We start from the raw sequence: 26,074 nt of genomic DNA on the forward strand, positions 1-26,074 counted from the left end.
TTCAATTTCTCTGACCATAGAAAATCAAGGCCCCTCACAAGCCTTGCCTTCAGCAATAGCCTCACACTTTTAAAAATACTTGTTTTCATGGTTATATCTTAAAGGTAGGTTAAATATGCATGATAAATATACTGGAAAAACACTTGAGGAATCATAAATTTTAAGAAACTGGTTCTCGATCACAGCGGCTTTCCTGGTGGCTCAGACAGTAAAGAATCTGCCTGTAATGCAGGAAACCGCAGTTTGATCCCTGGGCCAGAAAGATTCCCGGGAGAAGGGAACAGCTACCCACTTGAGACTCCCTCGGACTGCAAGGAAATCAAACCAGTCAATCCTAAAGGATTGGAAGGACTGATGCTGAAGCTGAAGCTTCAATACTTTGGCCACCTGATCCGGAGCCGACTCACTGGAAAATACCCTGATGCTGGGAAAGATTAAGAGCAGGAGGAGAAGGGGTGACAGAGAATGAGATGGTTAGATGGCATCACCAACCTGATGGACATGAGTTTGAGCAAACTCCGGGAGATAGTGAAGGATAGAGAAGCCTGGCATACTGTAGTTCACAGGGTCACAAAGAGTAGGATACGACTTAGCGACTCAACAACAATTTGGTTTTAAGAACCTAGATCTTTCACTCATGTGATCTTGCGCAAAGTACTTAGCCTCTCTGCATATCTAATTGTGACAATTATATCTATACTTCCCAGACTGGCAGTCTCCTCTCCAGCATGCCTAACATTGCTTACCAGGTAGTGAAAAAGATTCTGGAATTTTCATTCCTAAATGAGAAAGAAATTTTCAGTGACTTGCAGTTTGTTCCAGTAAGTACAATTTTCAAACTCCTTCTTGTCTCATGAACTCAAGTGATATAAGCACCAGAGATCGCACCTGCACTGCAGTTTCTGGCTTTCACTTACAAAGTTCTGGCTACCCGAACCCCCACTGTGCAAATCTATGCCAGACTCAGAAAGGCCTTCTGTCATGGCGCCTCACTAAGTCTGCCTCTGTGCCAGGAGAATACTATGCTTAGTTACCTGCAGATCCTAAATGTTGAGATGCTTTTATTAATAGCCAAAGCTAACAATCAGCTTTTGGATAAAGTCGAAGTTTCTACTAAATACCTTTAGCTGTGGAATCTAAGACTGGACTGCATGCATCCAGGTTGCAGCAGCCTGCCTTCCGCCTGCCCCCAACAGAGCTAACTGTCCTGCTCCAAGAATGCACACACACATTAGGGAGGAAAGGCACCTTCCTACTCTCTTCTCCAGCTAAAATTTTATAGAATGACAGGTTAAGAAGGAGGCTGTAAGGGAAATACTAATGACTAGTTTTCTCATGACAATATTCTCTTTAATACCCAGAGGAATCCTCTGCTCATACCTGGACCAAGAGTGTAAATAAAGCTGTCTTACCAGGTATCAGGGTGGCTTCCTGGCTTTTCATACCTGAAGACAGAAATGAATCTGGTTAATGTTAATCAACTATCTTGCATTGTTAATGCTTCCTTATGTGTATACCAGCCCCCATCTCCAAGCCTTAAAAAGGGGGGAGTGGGGGTAGGGAACAGTAACAATAAAAACACCTTTCAATTGCTCTTCATTCTCAGACTGGACAAAGCCCAACTCCTGATGCCGGACTTCAAGGACTTCACAATCTAGCCAACTTTATCTTCATAAGGCAGTCTGAATACACCAGTTTTTGAATGAAACAGTACTGGGTTTAAAACTCTGCTTGGTTTAGTTCTATTGTCATTACAGTTATTAGCTCTCTGACTGGGCAGGCTTAATCCCTCTGACCTTTATTCCCTTATTTATGCAAAAAAAAAAAAAAAAAAACCACCTTGCAGGTTTGTAGTAAGTGATGATTATAAAAGTGCTAAATATATTATTACATGGAACATAAGCAGCTCTCAATAACTAGAGTTCCTCTGTTTTGGCTTAACTTATTCGTCAAACTCTACATGTCCAATAATGTCCTTAGTTCTAGGAGTCTTCACATCTCCTCCTAATCTTGCAGTTAAGTCTCAGAGAGTAAATAAAGGATCACTTACCAGGAAAGACAGTGGATTCCTGGCTTTTCATTTCTAAAGATGAGAATAGGAACTATTTCATGATAAATGCAGTAAGCTTGAAAATTAACCTTATGTAACTATTTATAAGTGCGAGATGACCCATTCCCAAAGTTTTTAGAGTTTTGGGTAAAAAGGAAGGAGATTTAGCACACTGGTGCCTAACTTACAGAGAGAGCTATGGCCAGTGATCCAGGCACATTCTAGATTAAGTGAAATATCTCTTATTGATTTATATTTTTTAGACTCTGACCTATATTTGTCATGATTTATTTTTTAAAAATAAAATTTCTTGATTATATAAGGAATTATAGATAATTTAGAAAAATATAGGAATTTATTAAAAATTACTCATAATCTCAGATATCAGAGCTATTCATTCTTAATACTGGTACATTTCCTTCTTGTCTCTTTGCTATAATATATGTATATGTGTATATGCTACATACATTTTCATTACTTTTTCAATTTTACTGAGATATAGCTGACATAAAACACTGTGTAAGTTTAAGGTGTGCAACATAATGGCCTGAGTTACATATATTGTGGCATGACTGCCACAATAAGTTTAGTTTAACATCCAGCATCTCATATAAATACCAAAAAAGAAATTTTTTTTCCTTTGTGATGAGAACTCTTAGGATCTACTCTTTTAACAACTTTCAAGTACACCATACAGCTGTTAACTATAGTCATGTTGTACATTATATTCCTTGTACTTATTTATCTTATAAAGGAAAGTCTGTTCCTTTTGATACTATAAAGTAAATTTGACATTATATTCCACATGCTGTTTTTATCCTTTTTAAAATTTTTATTGGGAGTATAACTGACTTACAGTGTGTTAGCGTCAGCAGTGCAGTGAAGTGAATCTGTTATACATACACATATGTCCACTCTTTCTTAGATTATTTTCCCATACAGGCCATTACAGAGTATTGAGTAGAGTTTGTTTTTATCCTGTGATTTTTACTGTCACTGTATTATAAGTACTTTCTTATCTTTGGGCTTCCCTGGTGGCACAGTGGTAAAGAATCTGCCTGCTAAGGCAGGAGACATGAGTTCGATCCATGGGTCAGGAAGATCCCCTGGAGAAAGAAATGACAACCCACTCCAGGTATTCTTGCTTGGGAAATCCCATGGACAGAGGACAATGGTGGGCTGCATCCATGGGGTGACAAAGAATGGGACACAACTCAGTGATTAAACAATAGCAACATATCTTCAGATATTTTTTGAAAACACGATTTTTAAATTGGTTAGTGTTTCATAAAAAGAATGTAACTTATTTAACAATGTCCAACTGTTGGATAAAGTTTATTTATAAATTTTTGCTACTGTAACACCATACAAACATTTCTATACATATTTTGTACACAACTTTTATGTTTATTTCCTTAGGACAAATACCTAAAAGTGTTACAGCTAGATTAAAACATATGGACATTTTAAGACTAGTGATACAAATTATTGGAATTGTCCTCCAGAGAAGCTTGAATTTATAATCTCACCAGTAATTTATGAGCATGTTTGCATCCCAGCACCCTTGAAGAATATTATTTTTAAAAAGACCAAAAAACTTGGGAATGAGTTATACTTTAGAATTTACTAAATATTAAATGGATACAGCTAATAGCAAATATATATATATATATATATATAAATGATTATATATATGCTCACATATGTACATATATATTTTGGCATATATATAAATATGTGTGCATATATATATATAATCATTTTAATTTAGGAAAAAATGTCATTTTTATGCCCCTGATGAACACCCTAGGTTACAAGAGTTTGTAAAACAATTAATTACACCTTCCTCTATCCATGTAACAGCTGCTGCTGCTAAGTCACTTCAGTCGTGCTAGTATAAAGCAAAAAATAACAGGTTCTCTAGAACTAGTTCCACATGTCCTGTCTCTAACTGTTCTGCTGGGATGACCTATGGATTGTTAGTTAGGAGACAGAGAGAGCTGCTGCATCATCCTTATAAAGAAGGGTACCTGGAATTCAGGAGGGCCTCTGATACATCAAACTTGTAAGCTAAAGGTGGGTTCTGCCTTCTTCCCACTTTTCCTTACCATTCCATGCCCACCTGCTCCCACAGCTAAGGAATTTGTCCTGCAAATCTAAGTAAGCTTCCAGAGTTTAGGAAAATGTCTTACCAGGGTTTTCCAGCTTCTGGTTTTCCTCACCTAAGTTACAAAAAGAAACTCATCAGTTTCAAAAATAGACCAAAGTAACTGGGAGTTATAGTTACAGCACAACTACTTTAAAGTAAAATGGCCATAAAGATCCACTTGATATCCAGTAAACTAATTTAACTGTACTAAATTTAAGTGTCAGCTACAAACTAAACACAGTTGGCTAAAAGGGCTGAACCAGTCCTCTGGCCCCTTCTACCAAGAAAAACTGTTACATATAGCAGGTCTTCTAGCAATCTCCACAAGCTAGAAAAACGTCTCTCTTGAAGAGGTAGCTGAAGTCTCTGCGAAGTGACCAGTAAAACTGTGGCTGCCTGAGCCAATAAGAAGTGTTACTAAGCAAGTCCTCAGACGCATGAAATGCTTCACACAAGGGCAGGAAATACCTTCCAAACATCAAGTAAACTGCATACTTAAGAAAAGACTAGAAACTTTTCTCTCTTCACACTGTAGCCACGTGGACCAAACATGTAATAAGGAACTTAGATAAAAGAAGTGACCTGAGCCATATCACCATAAGTGGAAACTTAGCGGGGGCAGGGGGAAGCATCTACACCCAGACATTTTAGTCAAATGATAGCAAACACCAGCTTATTTAAGAAAGGCAAAAATACTAACTTTATACTTTCATCTGGATGTCTGGTGTCACACATAACCTCAATGACTTAATATAGAGCTCTACCTATTAAGAGACCTCAGACCTGTCAAGAGCACCTAGCTCTTTGGGTCCCACCAACCTGACTCCCACATTGTTCAGACCTCCAGAGAGCCCACCCTCTCATTTGAAGGGAGGTAAATTTCCCCAGAATAGATTCTTTCCCCACCCCCTTCACATCTGCCAAGTTATGCCTTCATAAGTGCAAAGTACTCCTTTTCTCCAGCTAAGAACTGAATCTGCTGAACAGGAAAGAGCTATTAAACACCCATGTAGAGGTTATTTTTAAAAATTAGAGCATACTTACCAGGGTTGTAGACAGGTTGAAAATAGTCTAAAATACAAACATGCTTTAATTACATAGTACTATACTCAGAAGTGAATGTCAGGTTCAGTCTATTTTTACATGCTTATTAATTATAAAGATTTGGGTTGGCTTACATTCAAGATACAAACATGACAATATGGCAATATGAGAAATATAAATTCCAATCTTGAAAACAAATGGTTACAGATTCATTTTAATTATGTGAAGAAGAATCCACAGAAAAACTAGCTAGAAAGACAGGTAGAAATGGACCCTTATTTTTCAAACTTTTTAAACAAAGAAATCTTCATATAGGATCCATCCAAAGTATGTACCAGCCCAAGGCATTTTCTGGCGACTTTAGTTCAAATCTGTTGAGTCTAATTTGATGATGTTGTTCCTAAACATTCTTAGAATTCCTATTTACCTTTCCAAATCTTTCCCATGGTCCTCTAAGAAAGATTATTTTTGTTATATTCTCCTATTTTCCTCTGAGGAAGCAGACTAAGTTACCATTTTGTCCCCCCCGAGTCTTTCCCCCTGAGTCATATTCACTCCACTCCTTCTTCAGTCTCCCAAATATTACTTCCCAAGATGCCAAAACATAGGAATGAGTCTAACTCTGTGCACAGGAGTCATGCAGGGGTTTTCAGGAGCCCTTAGGTTGCTGTAATGATGGACTAGGGTCAGAGTGGGCATGCCCAAGGCAAATGCAGTGTTTGAGAGAACAGCCACAGGCAAAGCTGGGGTAGGATTAAGGTGGATCCCTGCACTTCCCCCCGAGAAGGTAAGAGAGGCAGCACAACTCAGCCTCGAGAAAGCAAGGGCTGACAGTGTGACAGTACAGTGGGGTGGCTCTGACCTACTCCAGGGAGAAATAACACTGATAAAATTCCCATTACAGAGATAATACTTTAAAGCATATCTTACCCATGTTCTCAACACAACTTTCAGTTTTTAGTCCTGAAACACAAAGATAAAGTTTTATTAGTTAGACACAATTCACCCTATTAAAAACCTGAAATTGGTCTGTTGCTACTGTAATCTAATCTGTCAGCTCTGAGTCTATCAGACTTATAACTGAGTGGGAAGTAAATTACATTTTTGTTTCATACTATAGTTATTAAAGAGCAGTAGATCTAGATACAACACTTATCTTGTCTGGAATTCAGTTTCCTCATTTATGTCTTTTTTGGAAGATTACTTCAAATAACCTCCAGAATCCCATCCAAAGGTAATAACAACACTGATTAGTCTAAAAAAATTAGCAGAAAATTTATCTGTTTAACTAACCCTCTCTTCAGATACTAAATATTGTCAACAGGTAATCTACCCCTTTACTATGACAGTTTATACCCACTGAAGGAAAAGAATCTCAATCAGAGCTTCAAGACCCTAGAACACATGAACAAATATCCTTTGCATTCATACAGAGAAATGAAGCTGACGGATCCCAGAACACTGATCTGTGCGTAAGGAAATGCACCAGTTTTTGAGAACAGGAACATGACATTGAACGGTATATGTGTACAAGGCCTGGGATCCTCCTGCTTGTGATTCCCTAGAAAGTCATCAGTGAGTGCCGCAGTGACTCCTCTGAGGCTTGACATAACGTGGGAATCTGCTAGCTTGCCCAACAAAGGATAAGCCAAGAAATTCAGCAAGAGGGTGTTTAGTTTTAGTGCCAGCCTGAGTCATGGAGGGATTCTCATACACCACAGGAAGGTCCAGATGTCATATGTTCTCTTCTGTTCTCTTCTCTTAGTCTGGTTAGCTCACATACCTCATCTGGAACTTCAACTCCCTGAGGATGAACCTCTCAATCTAAAATGCGGGTGTGAAACACCCAGCTTCACTATGAGACATGTTCATCTATAACTGCTCTCAGATCCTGCTCCATTTATGGAGTTTCAACAAGAATCCAGGTGACTTGGTCCAATTTCTACTGGCCAGGAAATCTGTAAGAATCTGGATGGTACCCTGAGGCCAACCATGGTGTTTGGCTATACAACAAGTTTTTTTTGAAAGTTCTAGAGACTACTAGAAAACGTTGTCTCAGCACGTGATGAGTGGGTGCAAGCCTTACCAGAAGTTTTAGTTGAGGGAAAGGTGAAGGTGAGGGGAGCTGTGGATGAAAAAGCTACAAACATGATAGATTCAGCCTGGGGACAAGCACTGAGGAATTTTAAAAGCCTTCATCTTTTTTCTATAGCACAAATTAAGAGCAGGTTTCTCAAAGTATCAGGAAGATCCCCTGGAGAAGGAAATGGCAACCCACTCCAGTATTCTTGCCTGGAGAATCCGATGGACAGAGGAGGCTGGCAGGCTACAGTCCATGGGGTCACAGAGAGTTGGACACAACTGAGTGACTAACGCTTTGGACGTTCTCAAAATATAGTCTTCCAATCATATACCTCAGGACCACCTGGGCACTCATGAAAATTGTAAATTCTAAGACTCTAGCTGGGACTACTGATACACAGTTTCTGGGAAAGATAACTTTATTGCATTCTCATTGCATTAAAATCTGCATTTTAAACAAGCATGCTAAGTGATTTTTAGGCAAAAAAGTTTGAGAGCCTCATCCTTAGTAGATTGTTGTTGTTTACAGTCAGAGACCCCACTGACTGGAGTCTGCTAGGCTCCTCTGTCCATCCGATTTCCCAGGCAAGAATACTGAAGTTGGGTGCCATTTTTTTCTCCAGGCGATCTTTCTGACCCAGGGATCAAACCCCCATCTCATGCACTGGCAGGTGGATTCTTCACCACTGATTCTTCCCCACCAGGGAATCCCGTAGTAGAAAACAGGTATCTCTTAATGTTTAACACAGATCCATTTATATGAGACTGCATTTCTCCTCCCTTTTTGAGCCTAGGGTTCAAAAAAATCCTAGCCATTAGGGTTTTCAGCAGCAGGAATCAAACTATTTTAGGTTTCTAAAGAAGTAGCAGGGTTGGGGGAGAGATCAAGACGATGAGTTGGAGGACATGGAGCTCACTTCATCCCGACGAATGCATCAAAAATACATATGTAGAACAATTCTCACAAATAACCAACTGGAAGTTGTCTGAAGAGCTCTTACACAACCAAAGCAGTGAAAAAGATTCCCACAGACAGAATGAAAAAAAAATAATGGGCATCAGGATGGGATAGGCACCCTGGAGAGGGATCTGTGAAGCAGGGAGGGTCTGCAAAGGTAGGCCCTCACTCTGCGAAGGCCCTCTGTCTGCTGGGAGGTCAGAGGAGCTGCAGGGCTTGGGCTCTGATTGTGAGGTGTGCAAACCTGCTGGCTTGCTAGGCATCAAGGTGGAGAGAGATGCGCTGACAGCTTCCTCCTCACAGCCCTTCTCAGCCTGAAAGACATGCTGGGTGACCCGTTAGTATGTCGAGTAGCCAGGCGGTGAAACTCCAGGAGGTGGATCCTGAGGGAGGACTCTCTTAAGCCAGGGGGAGACAGCCCAAAGGGCCTGTGGTGTTAGTTCAGTTCAGTTGCTCAGTCATATCTGACTCCATGGACTGCAGCGCGCCAGGCTTCCCTGTTCATCACCAACTCCCAGAGTTTACTCAAACTCATGTCCATTGTGTCGGTGATGTCATCCAGCCATCTTATCCTCTGTCGTCCCCTTCTCCTCCTGCCCCCAATCCCTCCCAGCATCAGGGTCTTTTCCAAGGAGTCAGTTCTTTGCATCAGGTGGCTGAAGTACTGGGGCTTCAGCTTCAGCATCAGTCCTTCCAATGAATATGTTCAGGACTGATTTCCTTTAGGATTGACTGGTTTGATCTCCTTGCAGTCCAAGGGACTCTCAAGAGTCTTCTTCAACACCACAGTTCAAAAGCATCAATTCTTCAGTGCTAAGCTTTCTTTATGGTCCAACTCTCACATCCATACATGGCTAGTGGAAAAACCATAGCTTTGACTAGATGAACCTTTGTCGGCAATGTCTCTGCTTTTTAATATGCTGTCTAGGTTGGTCATAGTTTTTCTTCCAAGGAGCAAGTATCTTTTCATTTCATGGCTACAATCACCATCTGCAGTGATTTTGGAGCCAAAAAAATTAAAGTCTGACACTATTTCCCCATCTATTTGCCATGAAGTGATGGGACCAGATGCCATGATCTTAGTTTTCTGAATGCTGAGTTTTAAGCCAACTTTTTCACTCTCCTCTTTCACTTTCATCAGAGGTTCTTTAGTTGTTCTTCGCTTTCTGCCATAAAGGTGGTGTCATCTGCATATCTGAGGTCATTGATATTTCTCCCGGCAATCTTGATTCCAGCCCAGCATTTCTCATGATGTACTCTGCATACAAGTTAAATAAGCAGGGTGATAATATACAGCCTTGACGTATTTCTTTCCCAATTTGGAACCAGTCTGTTGTTCCATGTCCAGTTCTAACTGTTGCTTCTTGACTTGCCTATAGATTTCTCAGGAGGCAGGTAAGGTGGTCAAGAATTCCCATCTCTTTAAGAATTTTCCACAGTTTGTTGTGATCCACACAGTCAAATGCTTTGGCATAGTCAATAAAGCAAAAGTAGATGTTTTTCTGGAACTCTCTTGCTTTTTCAATGATTCAGTGGATGTTGACAATTTGATCTCTGTTTCCTCTGCCTTTTCTAAACCCAGCCTGAACATCTGGAAGTTCATGGTTCACGTATTGCTGAAGCCTGGCTTGGAGAATTTTGAGCATTACTTTGCTAGCGTGTGAGATGAGTGCAATTCTGTGGTATTTTGAACAGTCTTTGTCATTGCCTTTCTTTGGGATTGGAATGAAAACTGACCTTTTCCAGTCCTGTGGCCACTGCTGAGTTTTCCAAATTTGCTGGCATATTGAGTGCAGCACTTTCCCAGCATCATCATTTAGGATTTGAAATAGTTCAGCTGGAATTCCTTCACCTCCACTAGCTTTGTTCACAGTGATGCTTCCTAAGGCCCACTTGACTTCGCATTCCAGGATGTCTGGCTCTAGGTGAGTGATCACACCACTGTGGTTATCTGGGACATGAAGATCTTTTTTGCATAGTTCTTCTGTGTATTCTTGCCACCTCTTCTTAATATCTTTTGCTTCTGTTAGGTCCAGACCATTTCTGTTCTTTATTGTGCTCATCTTTGCGTGAAATATTCCCTTTATATCTCTAATTTTCTTGAAGAGATCTCTATAGTCTTTCCCATTCTATTATTTTCCTCTATTTCTTTGCATTGATCATTGAGGAAGGCATTCTTATCTCTCCTTGCTATTCTTTGGAACTCTGCATTCAGATGGTCTGGGCCAAACCAGAGCCCACTGCCAGCATTCATGGAGGGGCTGGGCTCCAGCAGTGGACTTTGTCGGTGGGCACAGTGGGTAGCAGGCAAGACAGACAGTCCCCTTGGGAGGAGTACTCAGCTGTTCCTTTCCTGGCAAGAATGTTCCAGTTCTGCCCACCTCACACAGCAACTTAGAGCTGGATTTGGGGTAGAGAGGTCCTGGGGAGAACCCTATCACAGAGGCAGCCCCAATGCCAGGTGGCAACACAACCACCTCACTTCCTGCAGCCACAATGCCCCAGCCTCCAGCACGAGCTGAACACTAGGCAAGAAATGCACGAGACCTTGGACTGCTTCTGGGCAGAACTGTGGGGGCCTGCTTGGACACAGATTCACTATGACCACACGGGCCTCACCTGATTCAGTGTTCACCTCCTTGGGGACAGATCACATACTTAAGGGTAATGGAGCTTTATAGAACTGAGTCTCAGGATTTCTACTGGGGAGCAGATCCCACCCCATGACAGGCTGTGACAGCCCCGGAGCAAAAAGGAGGCCCCGCCCACCATCCGGTGCAGGCTGTGGTCAGCACAACACCAGTCACCCCTTATCAAGGGGATAACAGTTAGCACACTTTGAAGGACAGATGCCATGCCAGAAGAAGCCCTCATACCAAAATTACTGGACCCACAGTCTACTCAGGGATGCTCCCACATAAAAACCACCCCTTCAAGACCACAGAAGACAACTGTTTCTCCTAAAGTTAAAGAGACAGGTAAATGTAAGTAAAATTTAAAAAGCACAGGAACCACTCCCAGTTAAAAGAATAATAGAAATCCTCTGAAAGAAGAATGAAACAGACCTCTCCAGTCTACCTGACTCTGAGTTCAAAAAGGAGGTTAAAAATAAAAATGCTAAAGGAATGAAGATTATTGACAGAAATTTAGAATTGCTATAACAAGGAACCAGAAACTATAAAGAGGATCCAATCAAAATTAAACAACTCAATTACCAAGATAAAAATCAAACTAGAAGCAAAGAATACGGACTACATAATGCAGAAGAACAAATAAGTGATCTGCAACATAGAATAATGGAAATCATCCAATCAGAACAAAAGACAGATTTTTAAAAATGATAGCATTAAAGAAGGTCTATGAGATAAGATAAAACTATGCTAATCTACACATAATAGGGGTTCCAGAAGAAGAGGAAGAAGGGTATTAAAAATGTATTTCAGGGGATTCTCTGGTGGCCCAATGGTTAAGACTCAGCGCTTGCACTGCCATGGCCCTGGGTTCAATCACTGGTCAGGGAGCTAAGATCCCGCAAGTTGCACGGTGTAGCCAAAAAAAAAAAAAAAGTATTTGAAGAAATAATGGCTGAAAATTTACCAAATGTAACAAAGGAAACAGATACCTAGGTACAGAAAGCACAGAGGGTCCCAAATAAGATGTACCTAAACAGACCAACACTACCACATACTGTGATTAAAATGGCCACAGTTCAAGAAAGGAATCTAAAGGCAGCAAAAGAGAAACAAAGAGTCAGTTACAAAGGAACCCCCAAAAGGCTATTAGTTAATTTCTCTGCAGAAACTCTGCAGTCAGAATGAAGTGGCAAGACATATTCAAAGTCATGGAAGGGAAAGGTCTGCAACCTCTACCCAGCAAGCTGGTACTTTAGACTAGAAGAAGAGATGAAGAATTTCTTAGACAAGCAAAAACCAGAATACAGCAATACCAAACTTAACCTTAAAGAAATACTGAAAGGTCTTCTCTAACTAGGAAAAAATCAAGAATCTAAAGAAAAGGGAAAATCACAATAGGAAAGGCAAATATATAAAAGAATCGAAGATCACTTAAATAAGCCAGGTCACAGATTAAAAAAGTCAAAAATTTTTGTAAAAGTGATTATAACTACAATTAATAGCAAAAAGATAAACATTATGATGTAAAACAGGTCATCAAAATAAAAAATAAGAGGGAGGGCAGGAAAAAATGTATATCTTTTAGAGTGTGTCTGAACTTACATAACTACCAGTCTAATGCAAGTAGATACAATTACAGGTTAATATACTTGAAAACCAAGGTAACCATAAATCAAAATCATGTAACAGTCACAAAAATAAAACGAAAGCAACTCAAGCATAAAACAAAAGAAAACCATCAAACAACAAAAAGAAGAAATGAACAAGCAAGAATTAAAAAATCATCTGAAAAACGAGGTTTTAAAATGGCAATAAACATACACTTGTTAATAAGTAGTTTAAATGTTGATAGACTAAATGCTCCAATCAAAAGAACAAAATGGCAGTTTAAAAAAACAACTATAGTACGTTGTTAACAAGAGACTCACATTAGGGCAAAAGAGATACACAGATTGAAAGTGAGGGGATGGAAAAGGGTGTTTCACTCAAATGAAAACAGTAATAAAGCAGCGGTAGCAACATTCACATTAGGCAATGCAAACTTTAAATCAAAGTCCATAAAGAAAGACAAGGACGAAAACTATGTAATGATAATGGTTCAACACTCAGTAAATGAATGTGATACTCCACATTAACCAAAGGAAAGACAGAATCACATGACCATCTCAACAGATATAGAAAAAGCATTTGATAAAATTCAATATCCATTCATGACAAAAACTCTCACCAAGGTGGGCACAGAAGGAACATAGCTCAACACAATAAAAGTCATTTACAATAAACCCATAGCCAACATCATACTCAACAGTGAAAAGCTGAAAGCCTTCCTGCTCATTCAGGAATAAGACAAGCATGCCAACTCTCACCACTATTATCTAATATAGTCTTAGAAATTCTAGCAAAGGAATCAGATTGGAAAAACAAAAGGTATCCAAATTTGAAGGGAAGAGGTAAAGCTGTCACTATTTGCAGATGACATGATACTCAATACAGAGACTCCTACAGACTTTACACAAAAACTATTAGAACTAATAAATGAATTCAACAAGTTAGCAGGATATAAGATTAATATACAGAAATCTGTTGCATTTCTTTACACTAACAACAAAATATCAGAAAGTAAAAAAGCAATCCTGTTTATAACCATGTCCAAAAAATACCCAGGAATAAACTTTTAACTATGGGCATGAAAGAGCTATACACTGAAAACTATAAAACACTGAAGGAAATTGATAATTTTCTTCAAGTAAACTGAAGATGATTTGAAGAAATGGAAAGGTGTCCCATGCTCTTAGACTGGGGTTATTATTAAAATGGCCACACTACCCAAAGCAATCTATAGATTTAAATCTATAGATCTGTAAACCCTTTCAAAATATCCATGTTCACAGTACTAGAACTAATAATGCTAAAATTTATATGGAACCATAAAAGACCCAGAACTGCCAAAGTAATACTGAAGAAAAGAACAAAGTTGGAGGCATATGACTCCCAGACTTCAGACAATACTACAAAGCTACAGTAATCAAAGGGCATGGAATTGCCACAAAAACTTATGTCAATGGAACAGAATAGACGGCCCAGAAATAAAGCAACACACCTACAGCCAATTAACCTACAATAAAGGAGGCAAGAACACATAATAGAGAAAGTCTCTTTAAGAAGTACTACTGGGAAAGCTGGACAGTTACACAAAAATCAATGAAATCAGAACACTCCCCCACACCATATACAAAAATAAACTCAAATGGTATAAAGAACTAAATATAAGACATAATATCACACAACTGAAAGTGAAAGCTGCTCAGTTCTGTCCAACTCTTTGCAACCCCATGGACTACACAGTCCATGGAATTTTCTAGGCCAGAATACTGGAGTGGGTAGCCTTTCCCTTCTCCAGGGGATCTTCCCAACCATCCAGGGATCAAACCCAGGTCTCCTGCACTGCAGGCGGACTCTTTACCAGCTGAGCCACAAGGGAAGCCCAAGAATACTGGAGTGGGTAGCCTATCACTTCTCCAGTGGATCATCACAACCCAGGAATCAAACTGGGGTCTCCTGCATTGCAGGCAGATTCTTTACCAACTGAGCTATCATTAATCCTCAGTGATCAATGCAAAGAAATAGAGAAAAACAACAGAATAGGAAAGACTAGAGATCTGTTCAAGAAAATCAGAGATACCAAAGGAACATTTCATGAAAAGATGGGCAAATAAAGGACAAAACGGAATGGACCTAACAGAAACAGACCATATTATGAAAAGGTGCCAAAGCTACACAGAAAAGTGAAGTCACTCAGTCGTGTTCGACTCAGACCCATGGACTGTAGCCTATCAGGCTCCTCTGTCCATGGGATTTTCCAGGCAAAAATACTGGAGTGGGCTGCCATTTCCTTCTTCAGTGGATCTTCCCGACCCAGGGATTGAACCCAAGTTTCCTGCACTGTAGCCAGACACTTTACCATCTGAGCCACCAGGGAATACACAGAAGAACTATACAAAAAAAGATGTTAATGACCCAGATAACCACGATGGTGTGATCACTCAACTAGAGCCAGACATCATGGAGTCCAAAGTGAAGAGGGCCTTAGGAAGCATCACTGTGAACAAAGCTAGTGGAGGTGATGAGTTCCAGTTGAGCTATTTCAAATCCTAAAAAATAATGCTGTGAAAGTGCTGCACTCAATATGCCAGTAAATTTTGAAAACTCAGCAGTGGTCACAGGACTGGAAAAGGTCAGTTTTCATTCCAATACCAAAAAAAGGCAATGGCAAAGAATGTTCAAACTACTGCACAATTGCCCTTATCTCACACGCTAGCAAAGTAATGCTCAAAATTCTCCAAGCCAGGGTTCAACAGTATGTGAACCGAGAACTTCCAGGTGTTCAAGCTGGGTTTAGAAAAGGCATTTGCTGGGTCATCAAAAAAGTGAGAGAGTTCCAGAAAAAGACCTACTTCTGCTTTACTGGTTACGCCAAAGCCTTTGACTGTGTGGATCACAACAAACGGTGAAAAATTCTTAAAGAGATGGGAATACCAGACCACCTGACCTGCCTCTGAAGAAATCTGTATGCAGGTCAAGAAGCAAGTTAGAATTGCACATGGAATAACAGACTGGTTCCAAATTGGGAAAGGAGTACTTCAAGGCTGTATATTGTCACCCTGCTTACTTAATTTATATGCAGAGCACATCATGTGAAATGCCAGGCTGGATGAAGCACAAGCTGGAATCAAGATTGCTGGGAGAAATATCAATAACCTCAGATATGCAGATGACATCACCCTTATGACAGAAAGTGAAGAGGAATCAAAAAGCCTTGTGATGAGTGAGAGGAGAGTGAAAAGTTGGCTTAAAACTCAACATTCAAAAAACTAAGATCATGGCATCTGGTCCCATCACTTCATGGCAAATAGATGGGAAAACAGTGGAAACAGTGTTTTTGGGTTCCAAAATCACTGCAGATGGTGACTGCAGCCATGAAATTAAAAGACGCTTACTCCTTGGAAGGAAAGTTATGACCAACCTAGATAGCATATTAAAAAGCAGAGACATTACTTTGTCAACAAAGGTCCGTCTAGTCAAGGCTATGGTTTTTCCAGTAGTCATGTATGGATGTGAGAGTTGGACTTATAAAGAAGGCTTAGCACAGAAGAACTGATGCTTTTGAACTGTGGTGTTAGAGAAGACTCTTAGAGTCCCTTGGACTGCAAGGAGATCCAACCAGTTCATCCTAAAGGAAATCAGTCCTGAAAATTCACTGGAAGGATTGATGCTGAAGCTGAAGCTCCAGTACTTTGGCCACCTGATGAGAAGAACTGACTCACTGGAAAACACCCTGATGCTGGGAAAGACTGAAGGCAGGAGGAGAAGGGAATGACAGATGAGATGGATGGATGGCATCACTGACTTGATGGAGCTAAGTTTGAGCAAGCTCCCAGAGTTGTTGATGGACCTGGAAGCCTGGTGTGCTGCAGTTCATGGGGTAGCAGAGTCAGACATGACTGAGCAACTGAACTGAACTGAACCATACAACTCCTAGAAAAGAACATAAGCAAAACATTCTTTGGCATAAATTGCAGCAAAATGTTGTTAGATCAGTCTCCCAAGGCAAATGAAATAAGGCAAAAATAGACAAATTGGACCTAATCAAAGTTAAAAGCTTTTGCACAACAAAGGAAACCATCAACAAAATGAAACGACAACCTGAAGAAAGCAACTCACAAGGAGTTAATATCCAAAATATACAAATAGCTCATACAACTCAATGTTCATGTTCATGTGCAAGTCGCTCAGTCGTGTCCGACTCTTTGCAACCCCATGGACTTTGGAATTCTTCAGGCCAGAATACTGGAGTGGGTAGCCTTTCCCTTCTCCAGGGGATTGTCCCAACCCAGGGATCGAACCAGGGTCTCCCGCATTGCAGGCGGATTCTTTACCAACTGAGCCACAAGGGAAGCCCAAGCAATACATACAATAGCAAGGGGAAAAAAAATGGAAAGAAGACGTCAAAAGAAATTTTTCCAAAGACAACACTCATATAGCCAACAGGTACATGAAAAGATGCTCAATATCATAATTATTAGAGAAAGGCAAATCAAAACCACAATGAGGTATCACCTCAAAACCTGTCAGAACAGCTATTATCAAAAAGTCTGCAAATAAAGAATGGAGAGAAATGTGGAGAAAAGAAAACTCTCTTACACAATGTAAACTGATACAGCCACTACGGAAAACAGTATAGAGGTTCCTGAAGAAAATAAAAACTGAAATACCATATGATCCAGCAATCCTACTCCTGAGCATGTATCTGGATAAAATTCTAATTTAAAAAATACATGCACGCCAGTGTTCACAGCAGCACTACACAGAATAACCAAGACATGGAAACAATTTAAGTGACCACCAAGCGGCTGGATGTTTCCAGAGAACAGCAACGAAACATGTACACTATCTAGGGGGAAACCGATCACCAGCCCAGATTGGATGCATGAGACAAGTGCTCGGGCCTGGTGCACTGGGAAGACCCAGAGGGAGCGGGCAGAGAGGGAGGCAGGATGGGGGATCGGGATGGGGAATACATGTAACTCCATGGCTGATTCATGTCAATGTATGACAAAAACCACTACAATATTGTAAAGTAATTAGCCTCCAACTAATAAAAAATAAATGAAAAAAAGAGAAGAAGATGTGTGTGGGGGGGTGTGCACACACACACACATACAATGGAATGTTACTCAGCCACAAGAAGGAATGAAATAAAAGACAAAAAACTCCAAAACAGAAGGACCTAGAGAGTATCATACTAAGTGAAGTAAAGTCTAAGCGACTAACAACACATATAAAACACCATGAGCTATATACATAATGTCCTGTATAACCTATAATGGAAAATAAACTGAAAACATACATGGAACTGAATCATTCTGTACACTTGAAACTAACACAATATTGTAAATCAACTGTACTTGAATAAAAAAGTAGCAGGGTTAAAAATGGATAAGAGATTGATTCAGAAATAAACAGGGTAAGACAAATATATATAGGGACTGAAAAAGGGAATATAATTACAGATTCAACAGGTGTAAATAGACGTGAGATTATAATGATTAGCTTTATGCCAATAAATTTGAAATCTAAGGCAAATGGACAATTCCTAGGAAAATGTAGATTATCAAAAATAACTCAAAAATAAATAGAAAACTCAAAACGGTATTTTAACTGTGAAGCCGTTTTTGCAGGAAGGAAAACGCCAGGACAGCCTGGCTTTTACGGAGCACTGCAGAGAAGGCGCTGCAGAGAGCCCGGGTGTCTCCAGGCTTCCAGCACTCACCAAAGCACCCGTCAGTTTGCTTGTGTAAGGGCTCTCCCCAAGGCCGGTGACGGAGCTCAGAAGGTGGGGTGTGCCTATTCCTACCTGCCTCACTGGAACCCCTGTAAGGTGACATTTTAGCAAGAAGCTCTACAGTAAGAAGCCTTAGAAGCAGTTCAGACAATAGTAAATAAAACCCTCCCTTGGGTTTCCATCCCCTTCAGATCTCAAACAATTACAGATGTTTGTGACCAAACTCACAGCTGACTGGAATTTCTGGCAACAAGAGTGAAGTCACTGGGCTTTTCGACACAAGGACTTCTTCCCTTTGCAGGGCTACTGCTACTAGCCTGTTACTGGGCCTAATGATATAGACTATCTCACAGAAAAAGAAGCCATGACTCCCCAATCCAATATCTCATTGTGCAAAGGGTTCTCTTTGAACCACATTCCCATGAAGTAGGACAAACTCCCAAAAGTTGCCTTGTCATATAAAAATTTAACAGCCAAACCTGGCTCCTAAAGCCTCAGCCATTTTCATAAATAAATGGCTGCCCATCCATTAGACCTGCAGTTCCCAAACAGTGGTAGAGGTGTCCCTGAATGATCTAGCAAATTTACAGGGACACCAAGGGATATTTAAAAAATTTCAAGAAAAACAGAGCCATATTTGATATCGTTCAGAAACTGCATGAACTATCAGCTTTAGGTAGAACAGTTTCAAAGTTACATTACATTACATTCAGTTCAATAGCATCATATATTTGCAAAGCTGGGTTTTTAGCAATTGTGATAAAAAGCAAATACATGTGAAAATCGATCAGGAAATAAGGTAGTATTTACTCTGATACCAAGGTTTGAGAAGCTGTGCAGTGTCCAACAGGCACAGACATTACATTAGCAAGTCACTATGGTAAATAACGAAATAACAGCATGTAAAATTTATATATATATATATATATATATATATATATATATATGTATAACGTAAAACATCTACTAAGATGTTAAGACATAAATACTGAGATGTTTGATTTGATTTTACTTAATAAATAGACCTTTTAGGTATTTATTTCAGATTAGAGATGCTGTGAAAAATTAAGACAGCACTAAGAACAGCATGAACTGAGAAACTCTGAGAACGTCTGTGTTAGACAACACGAAGTCCTACCTACTGCTTTATCCAGACCACACTCCACGGGGCCCTTCCCTGTAAGACATCACACCTGGAAAGACAGCACAGTTCTCTGACAAAACAGCCTATTGCAATGCTGGGCAAATCCAATGAAATGCTGCATTAATCCATCATAAGGATGGGCACAATAAAAGGACAGAAATGGTAAGGACCTAACAGAAGCAGAAGAGATTAAGAAGTGGCAAGAATACACAGAACAGCTGTACAGAAAAAGATCTTAATGACCTGGATAACTGTAATGGTGTGGTCACTCACCTAGAGCCAGATATCCTGGAGTATGAAGTCAAGTGGGTCTTAGGAAGCTTTACTATGAACAAAGCTAGTGGAGGTGATGGAATTCCAGCTGAACTATTTCAAATCATAAATGATGATGCTGTTAAAGTGCTGCACTCAATGTGAGCAAATTTAGAAAATAAGCAGTGGCTACAGGACTGGAGAAGGTCAGTTTTCATTCTAATCCCAAAGGGTAATGCCAAAGAATGTTCAAACTACCATACAATTTTGTTCATTGCATATGCTAGCAAGGTTATGCTCAAAATACTTCAAGCTAGAATTCAACAGTACTTAAACCAAGAACTTCCAGATGTACAAGCTGGGTTTAGAAAAGGCAGAAGAACCAAAGATCAAATTGCCAACATATACTGGGTCACAGAAAAAGCAAGGAAATTCCAGAAAAACATCTACTGCTTCACTGACTACGCTAAAGCCTTTGACTGTATGGATCACAACAAACTGAAAAATTCTTAAAGAGACAGGAGTACCAGACCACCTTACCTGCCTCCTGAGAAACCTATATGCAGGATAAGAAACAACAGTTAGAACCAAGATATGGAACAATGGACTGGGTCAAAACTGGGAAAGGAGTAAGTTAATAAGGCTGTATATTGTCAACCTTCTTAATTAACTTATATGCAGAGTACATCATGTGAAATGCTGGGCTGAATGAAGCACAAGCTGGATGAATCACAAGCTGGAATCAACACTGCCAGGAGAAATATCAACAACCTCAGATACGCAGAAGATACCACTCTAATGTCAGAAAGTGAAGAAGAACTAAAGAGCCCTTCATGAGGGTGAAAGAGGAAAGTGAAAAAGCTAACTTGAAACTCAACATTAAAAAAACTAAGATTATGGTATCCAGTCCCATTACTTCATGGCAAATAGAAAGGGGAAAAGTGGGAACAGTGAGATTTTATTTTCTTGGGCTCCAAAATCACTGCAGACTGTGACTGCAGCCATGAAGTTAAAAGACGCTTGCTCCTTGGAAGAAAACCTATGACAAACCTAGACAGCATATTAAAAAAGCAGAGACATTACTCTGCTTACGAAGATCCATGGTGTGTAAGCATCCATCCAGTCAAAGCCATGGTTTTTTCAGTAGCCATGTATGGATGTGCGAGTTGGACCACAAAGAAGGCTGAATGCCAAAGAACTGATGCTTTCGAATTGTGGTAATGGAGAAGACTCTTGAGAGTCCCTTGGACTGCAAGAAGTCCATCCTAAAGGAAATCAGTCCTGTATATTCATTGGAAGGACTGATGCTGAAGCTGAAGCTCCAATACTTCAGCCACCTGATGCTGAGAAGGACTGAGGGCAGGAGGAGAAGGGGTGACAGAGGATGAGATGGTTGGATAGCATCACCGACTTAATGGACATAAATTCAGAAAACTCTGGGAAATAATGGAGAAAAGAAAAGCCTAGCATGTTGTAGTCCATGGGGTCACAAAGAGCTGAAAACCACTTAGCGACAAAGATGATGATTAATGAGTTGTTCACTGTCTTGGGTGCTCTGTGTGAGAAGCTGAACTTCAAATGGTGATCCTGGTAGGGAGCACACCCACTGGGGTACCGACTGAAATCTGCCAATACTAATGCCCTAGTTGTATAATCAGGTCATTAAGACACTCAGAACTGGATTAATAAACTTCTACACAATCTCTCACTATGGAAAAAAAAATGCAGTAAATACAACTCATAAGCTCAGTCTTTATGTTAACCACAGACAGGCTCATATTAAGTGATTGTATCTAAAAAAAAGCATCTGGAAACCAACAAAGGAAATCAAGTGTGTGTGGTCATTATCTCTATTACAGCTCTGGCTCTATACACAAAACTACTACACTAAGGAAATCACTTATAAAGGATGAGGACTACAAATTAAAAATTCTAACAGCCTCCCCAATGAAGATCTCTATAGGGCTGACTGGATGGCTGTCTTCAGCTTTTTATAAGCTGCACACAATCATGTTAATTTCTGCCTCAGCCAAGTTCCCAAACGCCAAGGATATGCTTGTGTGGGTGTACTTGCTCTGACCTCAGTGGACAGATGAACATTCATAAAGCATCTGTTCTTACTTCAGTAAATGAACATATATTTCATATGACCTCAGCAAAAAGATAACTCTGATTAGATCAAAATCACCAGTATATGAAACAAGAGCTGACTTTGCTTCCCCAGTGGTTCCAGGGCTGCTATCCAGCCCGGTTACCACAGAATTCATCATTACGGAAAGAAGACAGTCAATGAGAGTCATCCCCAATAGCAAGTGACAGACTATAGTGGGTCAGGATTATAGTAGGCAGCTTCTGACATGTTTCCCAATGATCTTGCTGCTTAATATTCACATTCTAGTAATCCTCTCAAGTGTGGACTGAATGTAGTAACCTACTTCTAGCAAAAGGAATACAGCAAAAGTGATGCAATGTCACTCCTGTGATTAGGCTGCAAAAGACTGTGACTCGTTGGCTTTCTCTGGCTTTCTGGTATTTTGATAAAATAAGGTGCCATGCTGTGAGACAGTCTATGGAGACGCCTAAGGAACAATGGAGGTCTCCAGCTGACATTACTTACTTACTCCTATATTCTTGGATTAATACAAGTATCTCTTTGACTACCAGGAGTTATTTTCTCCACTCCCAACAAACTGAGCTATTTTCTTTAGCTAACTAGTTTTTGTAAGGCCCACAAACGTCTTACCTTGGAAATCACAAGCGAGTTTAAAGTACAGCACAGGACTGTGTCAGCACACCAAATGGAGCACAGCATAATTTTTAAATCACTTTGAGAAACGTTGCCTTTTTTCATCCAGAGTTATCTTCAGTCACAGTAGAACAAGGTTCTGACTACATCCTCCTGGTTGAGCTTTTAAAACCCCTGGTTATCATCCTTCCTAGTGTTTCCAACAGCCTAGCTTTAACGATCACTTCAGGCTGTTTTCGATCCTGAGTTTCCATTAGTTATCTCCAGATGGCAGCAGAGGACATCAGCTGAGACTCCAGTTTAGAGGTAAAAGTGAAGTTGCTCAGTTGTGTCCGACTCCTTGCGACCCCATGGACTGCAGCCCTCCAGGCTCCTCTGTCCATTGGGATTCTCCATGCAGGAGTACTGGAGTGGGTGGCCACGCCCTCCTCCAGGGAATCTTCCCTATCAAAGGATGGAACCCAGGTCTCCCACATTGCAGGTGGATTCTGTACCATCTGGGCCACCAGGGAAGGTAAAGCAACACAACCAAATGCAGTGGCCTGACTTTGTCAGAGTTCTCCAAACAGTATACACGTGAGCCTCCAAAAAAGTTTTCCCTTGTAGCTGGTTTGAAGATTAACCTGCTGCGCGGCCTCCGGCTAACTTTCTGGGCAGGCCCTCAGAAGTTTCCCCATTCTCCTCCCCTTTCCTCACACTGGGCTAGTAACACACCAGCCCATGTAGGTCTGAGTCCTGGCTCATTCTGCATCAATCCAATGGCTCCCCACCTGTCATCGTAATCATGCTCACAGACGTGAACTCTGTGCACCTCACTGCCCGCCTCTGTCCTCCACCAGGTACCAGATTTGGTCTACTATGGCTTCTGTGTAACCAACGCCTCCCCAGAGGGCCTTCGGCTGAATGCACCACTGAAAGCGCTACTGATTTGTCAGCCCAGTTGCAAACTGGGTTTCTGGCCATAACGTGCTGGTAAAACTGAACAGGTTCTGGGGTGGAGAATGCGGGTCCTGATTTGTAGTGTTTGCTGATGTCCATGGTATAACTCTCAACCATGGCCAATTTCAAGCCACTGTGATGTACTGAGGAACTGGGAAGAGAGAAATGCCCACAGTTAGTGACCATGAGCTGCTTTGAGGGGCTTGGTTTTGGTCAGGTCCAATGTATGTTCGGTGAAAGAAATGGGCACTTTTCCTCTTAACATAAATTTGCTCACTCCAGCCTTCATCTGTCCCTCACGGAGAACAGTTAGTCTTAAGTCCAACTCAGGGTCAGGACTACAGTGAGGCAAAAATGGTATGTAAAGTGCAAAATTTATAGAAGCACTCACTCTCTGGATCATGCAGGTGCAAATGGTGCATGTATATGACCCTAAGCATGAAGACTTCCTTAAAGTCTTCTTTTGTGCCCCAGGAATCTCAATGGTTACTTACACAGCTTCTGCCATTAAATCAAAAGTGGACCGGCTCCCCTCCCCACTCCATCCTCCAGGTATAACGTCTCATCAGCACGTCTCTGTCTGCTCTTTTTTTTAATCTCATAACGTGCTGGCACATTTGAGTTTCGGTCTAAAATTCTATCCCACTTCCAAGGCCCTACTTCAGTACTTTCTCTGCTTAACAAGCAGCCATGGTTTTGGGTTCAGCAAGACAATGACATTCATGAGACCCCAAAGGCGTCCCCTCACCAGTACTTGGTTTTGTCAGCAGAGAACAGAGCATACTACTTCGGAGTGACATGGGATATAAACCTTCAACACAAGTCCTCACAGCAGTCCAGGGCTGTTCTTCAGTCCCCAGAACGAGATCTCCGGTAGAAGACAACAAGATTACACAGGCGGGTACAGGACCCATCCCGGTTTAGGATCCTCATGCCACACACAGAAGACAACATCTCATACATCAGTCAGTCCATGAGTACACTCCAGCACTCAGCAAGAAGAACGCTTCAGTACATCACACCACATTCAGGAATGCCCAAGGCCATGGCTTCCCTCTGGTTATTTATTCTTCATTCACAATCTCTCAGCTCATGCACTCTAGCAATCAAGGGTTACGTTTACCTCTAGGCAGCGTTGCACTGTTACACAGTTGTCATTCCCTCTGTAGTAGATTACAGAGAAGCAGTGCTAGAAGATCAACAAGAGGCTATTTTCATAGGATGAAGGAGAAAGAGGTTTGCTAACCCTTTACTCATATACAACAAGGTACAGTATCATAAACTTTCAGAATGCTGGGGATAAGAAAATATCCTAGAACCTTCCAGAGGAAAACAACGGGTCTCACTCAAAGTTTCAGTGATGAGAATGGCTTCACAATCTTTAACAACATCAGAAAGTAAAAGATAGTGGAGGAATATCTCTGAAATTCCAAGAAAAATAATTTCCAAAACAGAAATACAAATCTACAAACTATTATACAAGTTTTTAAATGTAGATTTTTCAGATGTACAAAGTCTTAGAAAATTTGCCTCACTGTCTCTTTCCTCAGAAAGCTTCTGAAGAATCTCTACCCCTTCCAAAGTAAGGAGTAATTCAAGAAAGAGGAACAAATTCAAGATATAGGGGATTCCTCATAGGGCAGAAACAAAAGAAAGTCTCAGAACAGTAGTGAGGAGAGATTTCAGGATATTTTCACAAAGTAGGACGATGGAGTACAAGGAGGGTGAGGGGCGGGGGAGAGTATCTGATAAGCCTAAATGTATTAAGAGAAGATGTGCATTTCTAACGGTTCAGGGGGTGAATTACTGATGGCATATAAAAAAACTAAGGAAACAGAAAATCATACAACTAATAACTCTGGAGTGAAAGAAGTACTTAAAAAGAAAAGGTAGCAGTCTTTACTACACTGGGAGAATGGGAAGGGAAAATGCACAAATATTGAGGATGGTGATGTTTATCAGATACTTTTAATTTACTGACCTAACAGCTATTTCTTATTCCCTTCTCCCCTGCCTCTTTACATGATAGAGGCTAGAAAAGCTAATTACCCTCTTTGCAAGATTTTCTGGTAGTTCAGTTCAGTTCAGTTGCTCAGTCATGTCCAACTCTTTGAGACCTCATGAACCGCAGCACACCAGGCCCCCTGTCCATAACCAACTCCCAGAGTTTACCCAAACTCATGTCCATTGAGTCAGTGATGTCATCCAGTCATCTCATCCTCTGTCGTCCCCTTCTCCTCCTGCTCTCAATCTTTCCCAGCATCAAGGTCTTTTCAAATGAGTCAGCAGACAACCAAGTAGCTGTTCCGGTCAATAGCACACTATCTGGTGAAATCTACCTGGAGTTTCTGGGGAAGCTTTACCCTCTTGGTTAAACAGGCAGATTTGGCTGCCATCCTCCTTTCCCTTCATTTCATCTTGGACATGGATTGATGCCTATACCTGCCAACAGTCACACTAAAAACACAAATCAACAAACTCAATATGCTAAAGTTGATGGGTAGGAAACAGAGAGTCTGAGTTACTCATGATGTAGCTGAGGTCCTGTACCAACTCTGGACAGCCCACCAGTAGTTTTTTGATTAAATGAGAGCCACCAGGCAGGTTTTCTGTTACAAGTGAATGCAATAAAGAACTCCTAACTAATGTAGGGTATATTAGAGCTAAATACTTATTCTCTATCAGTACTGGGAAGTCAATAAATAATGTCTAACATTTTTAAATCAAGAAAAGCA

At 40.6% G+C, this 26,074-nt stretch overlaps 1 protein-coding gene across 3 annotated transcripts in view; it reads right to left on the bottom strand.

Moving 5' to 3' along the window:
• Positions 1-26,074, bottom strand: part of ART3 (ADP-ribosyltransferase 3 (inactive)) — a 130,755-nt gene that overhangs the window by 4,355 nt on the left and 100,326 nt on the right. For 2 of the 3 annotated variants that reach the window (XM_065913900.1, XM_065913899.1), the window contains exons 4-9: positions 6,174-6,206; positions 5,244-5,270; positions 4,243-4,272; positions 2,051-2,083; positions 1,413-1,445; positions 747-779 (exon numbers count right to left, since the gene is read on the bottom strand). In XM_065913900.1, the coding sequence (XP_065769972.1) occupies positions 747-779; positions 1,413-1,445; positions 2,051-2,083; positions 4,243-4,272; positions 5,244-5,270; positions 6,174-6,206 (189 nt within the window). The remainder of the gene's footprint in view (positions 1-746; positions 780-1,412; positions 1,446-2,050; positions 2,084-4,242; positions 4,273-5,243; positions 5,271-6,173; positions 6,207-26,074) is intronic. The other variant, XM_065913901.1, reaches the window with a different exon arrangement.

This window comes from Muntiacus reevesi, chromosome 22 (genome assembly GCF_963930625.1).
Source record: "Muntiacus reevesi chromosome 22, mMunRee1.1, whole genome shotgun sequence".
In the NCBI taxonomy this organism is placed as follows: Eukaryota; Metazoa; Chordata; class Mammalia; order Artiodactyla; family Cervidae; genus Muntiacus; species Muntiacus reevesi.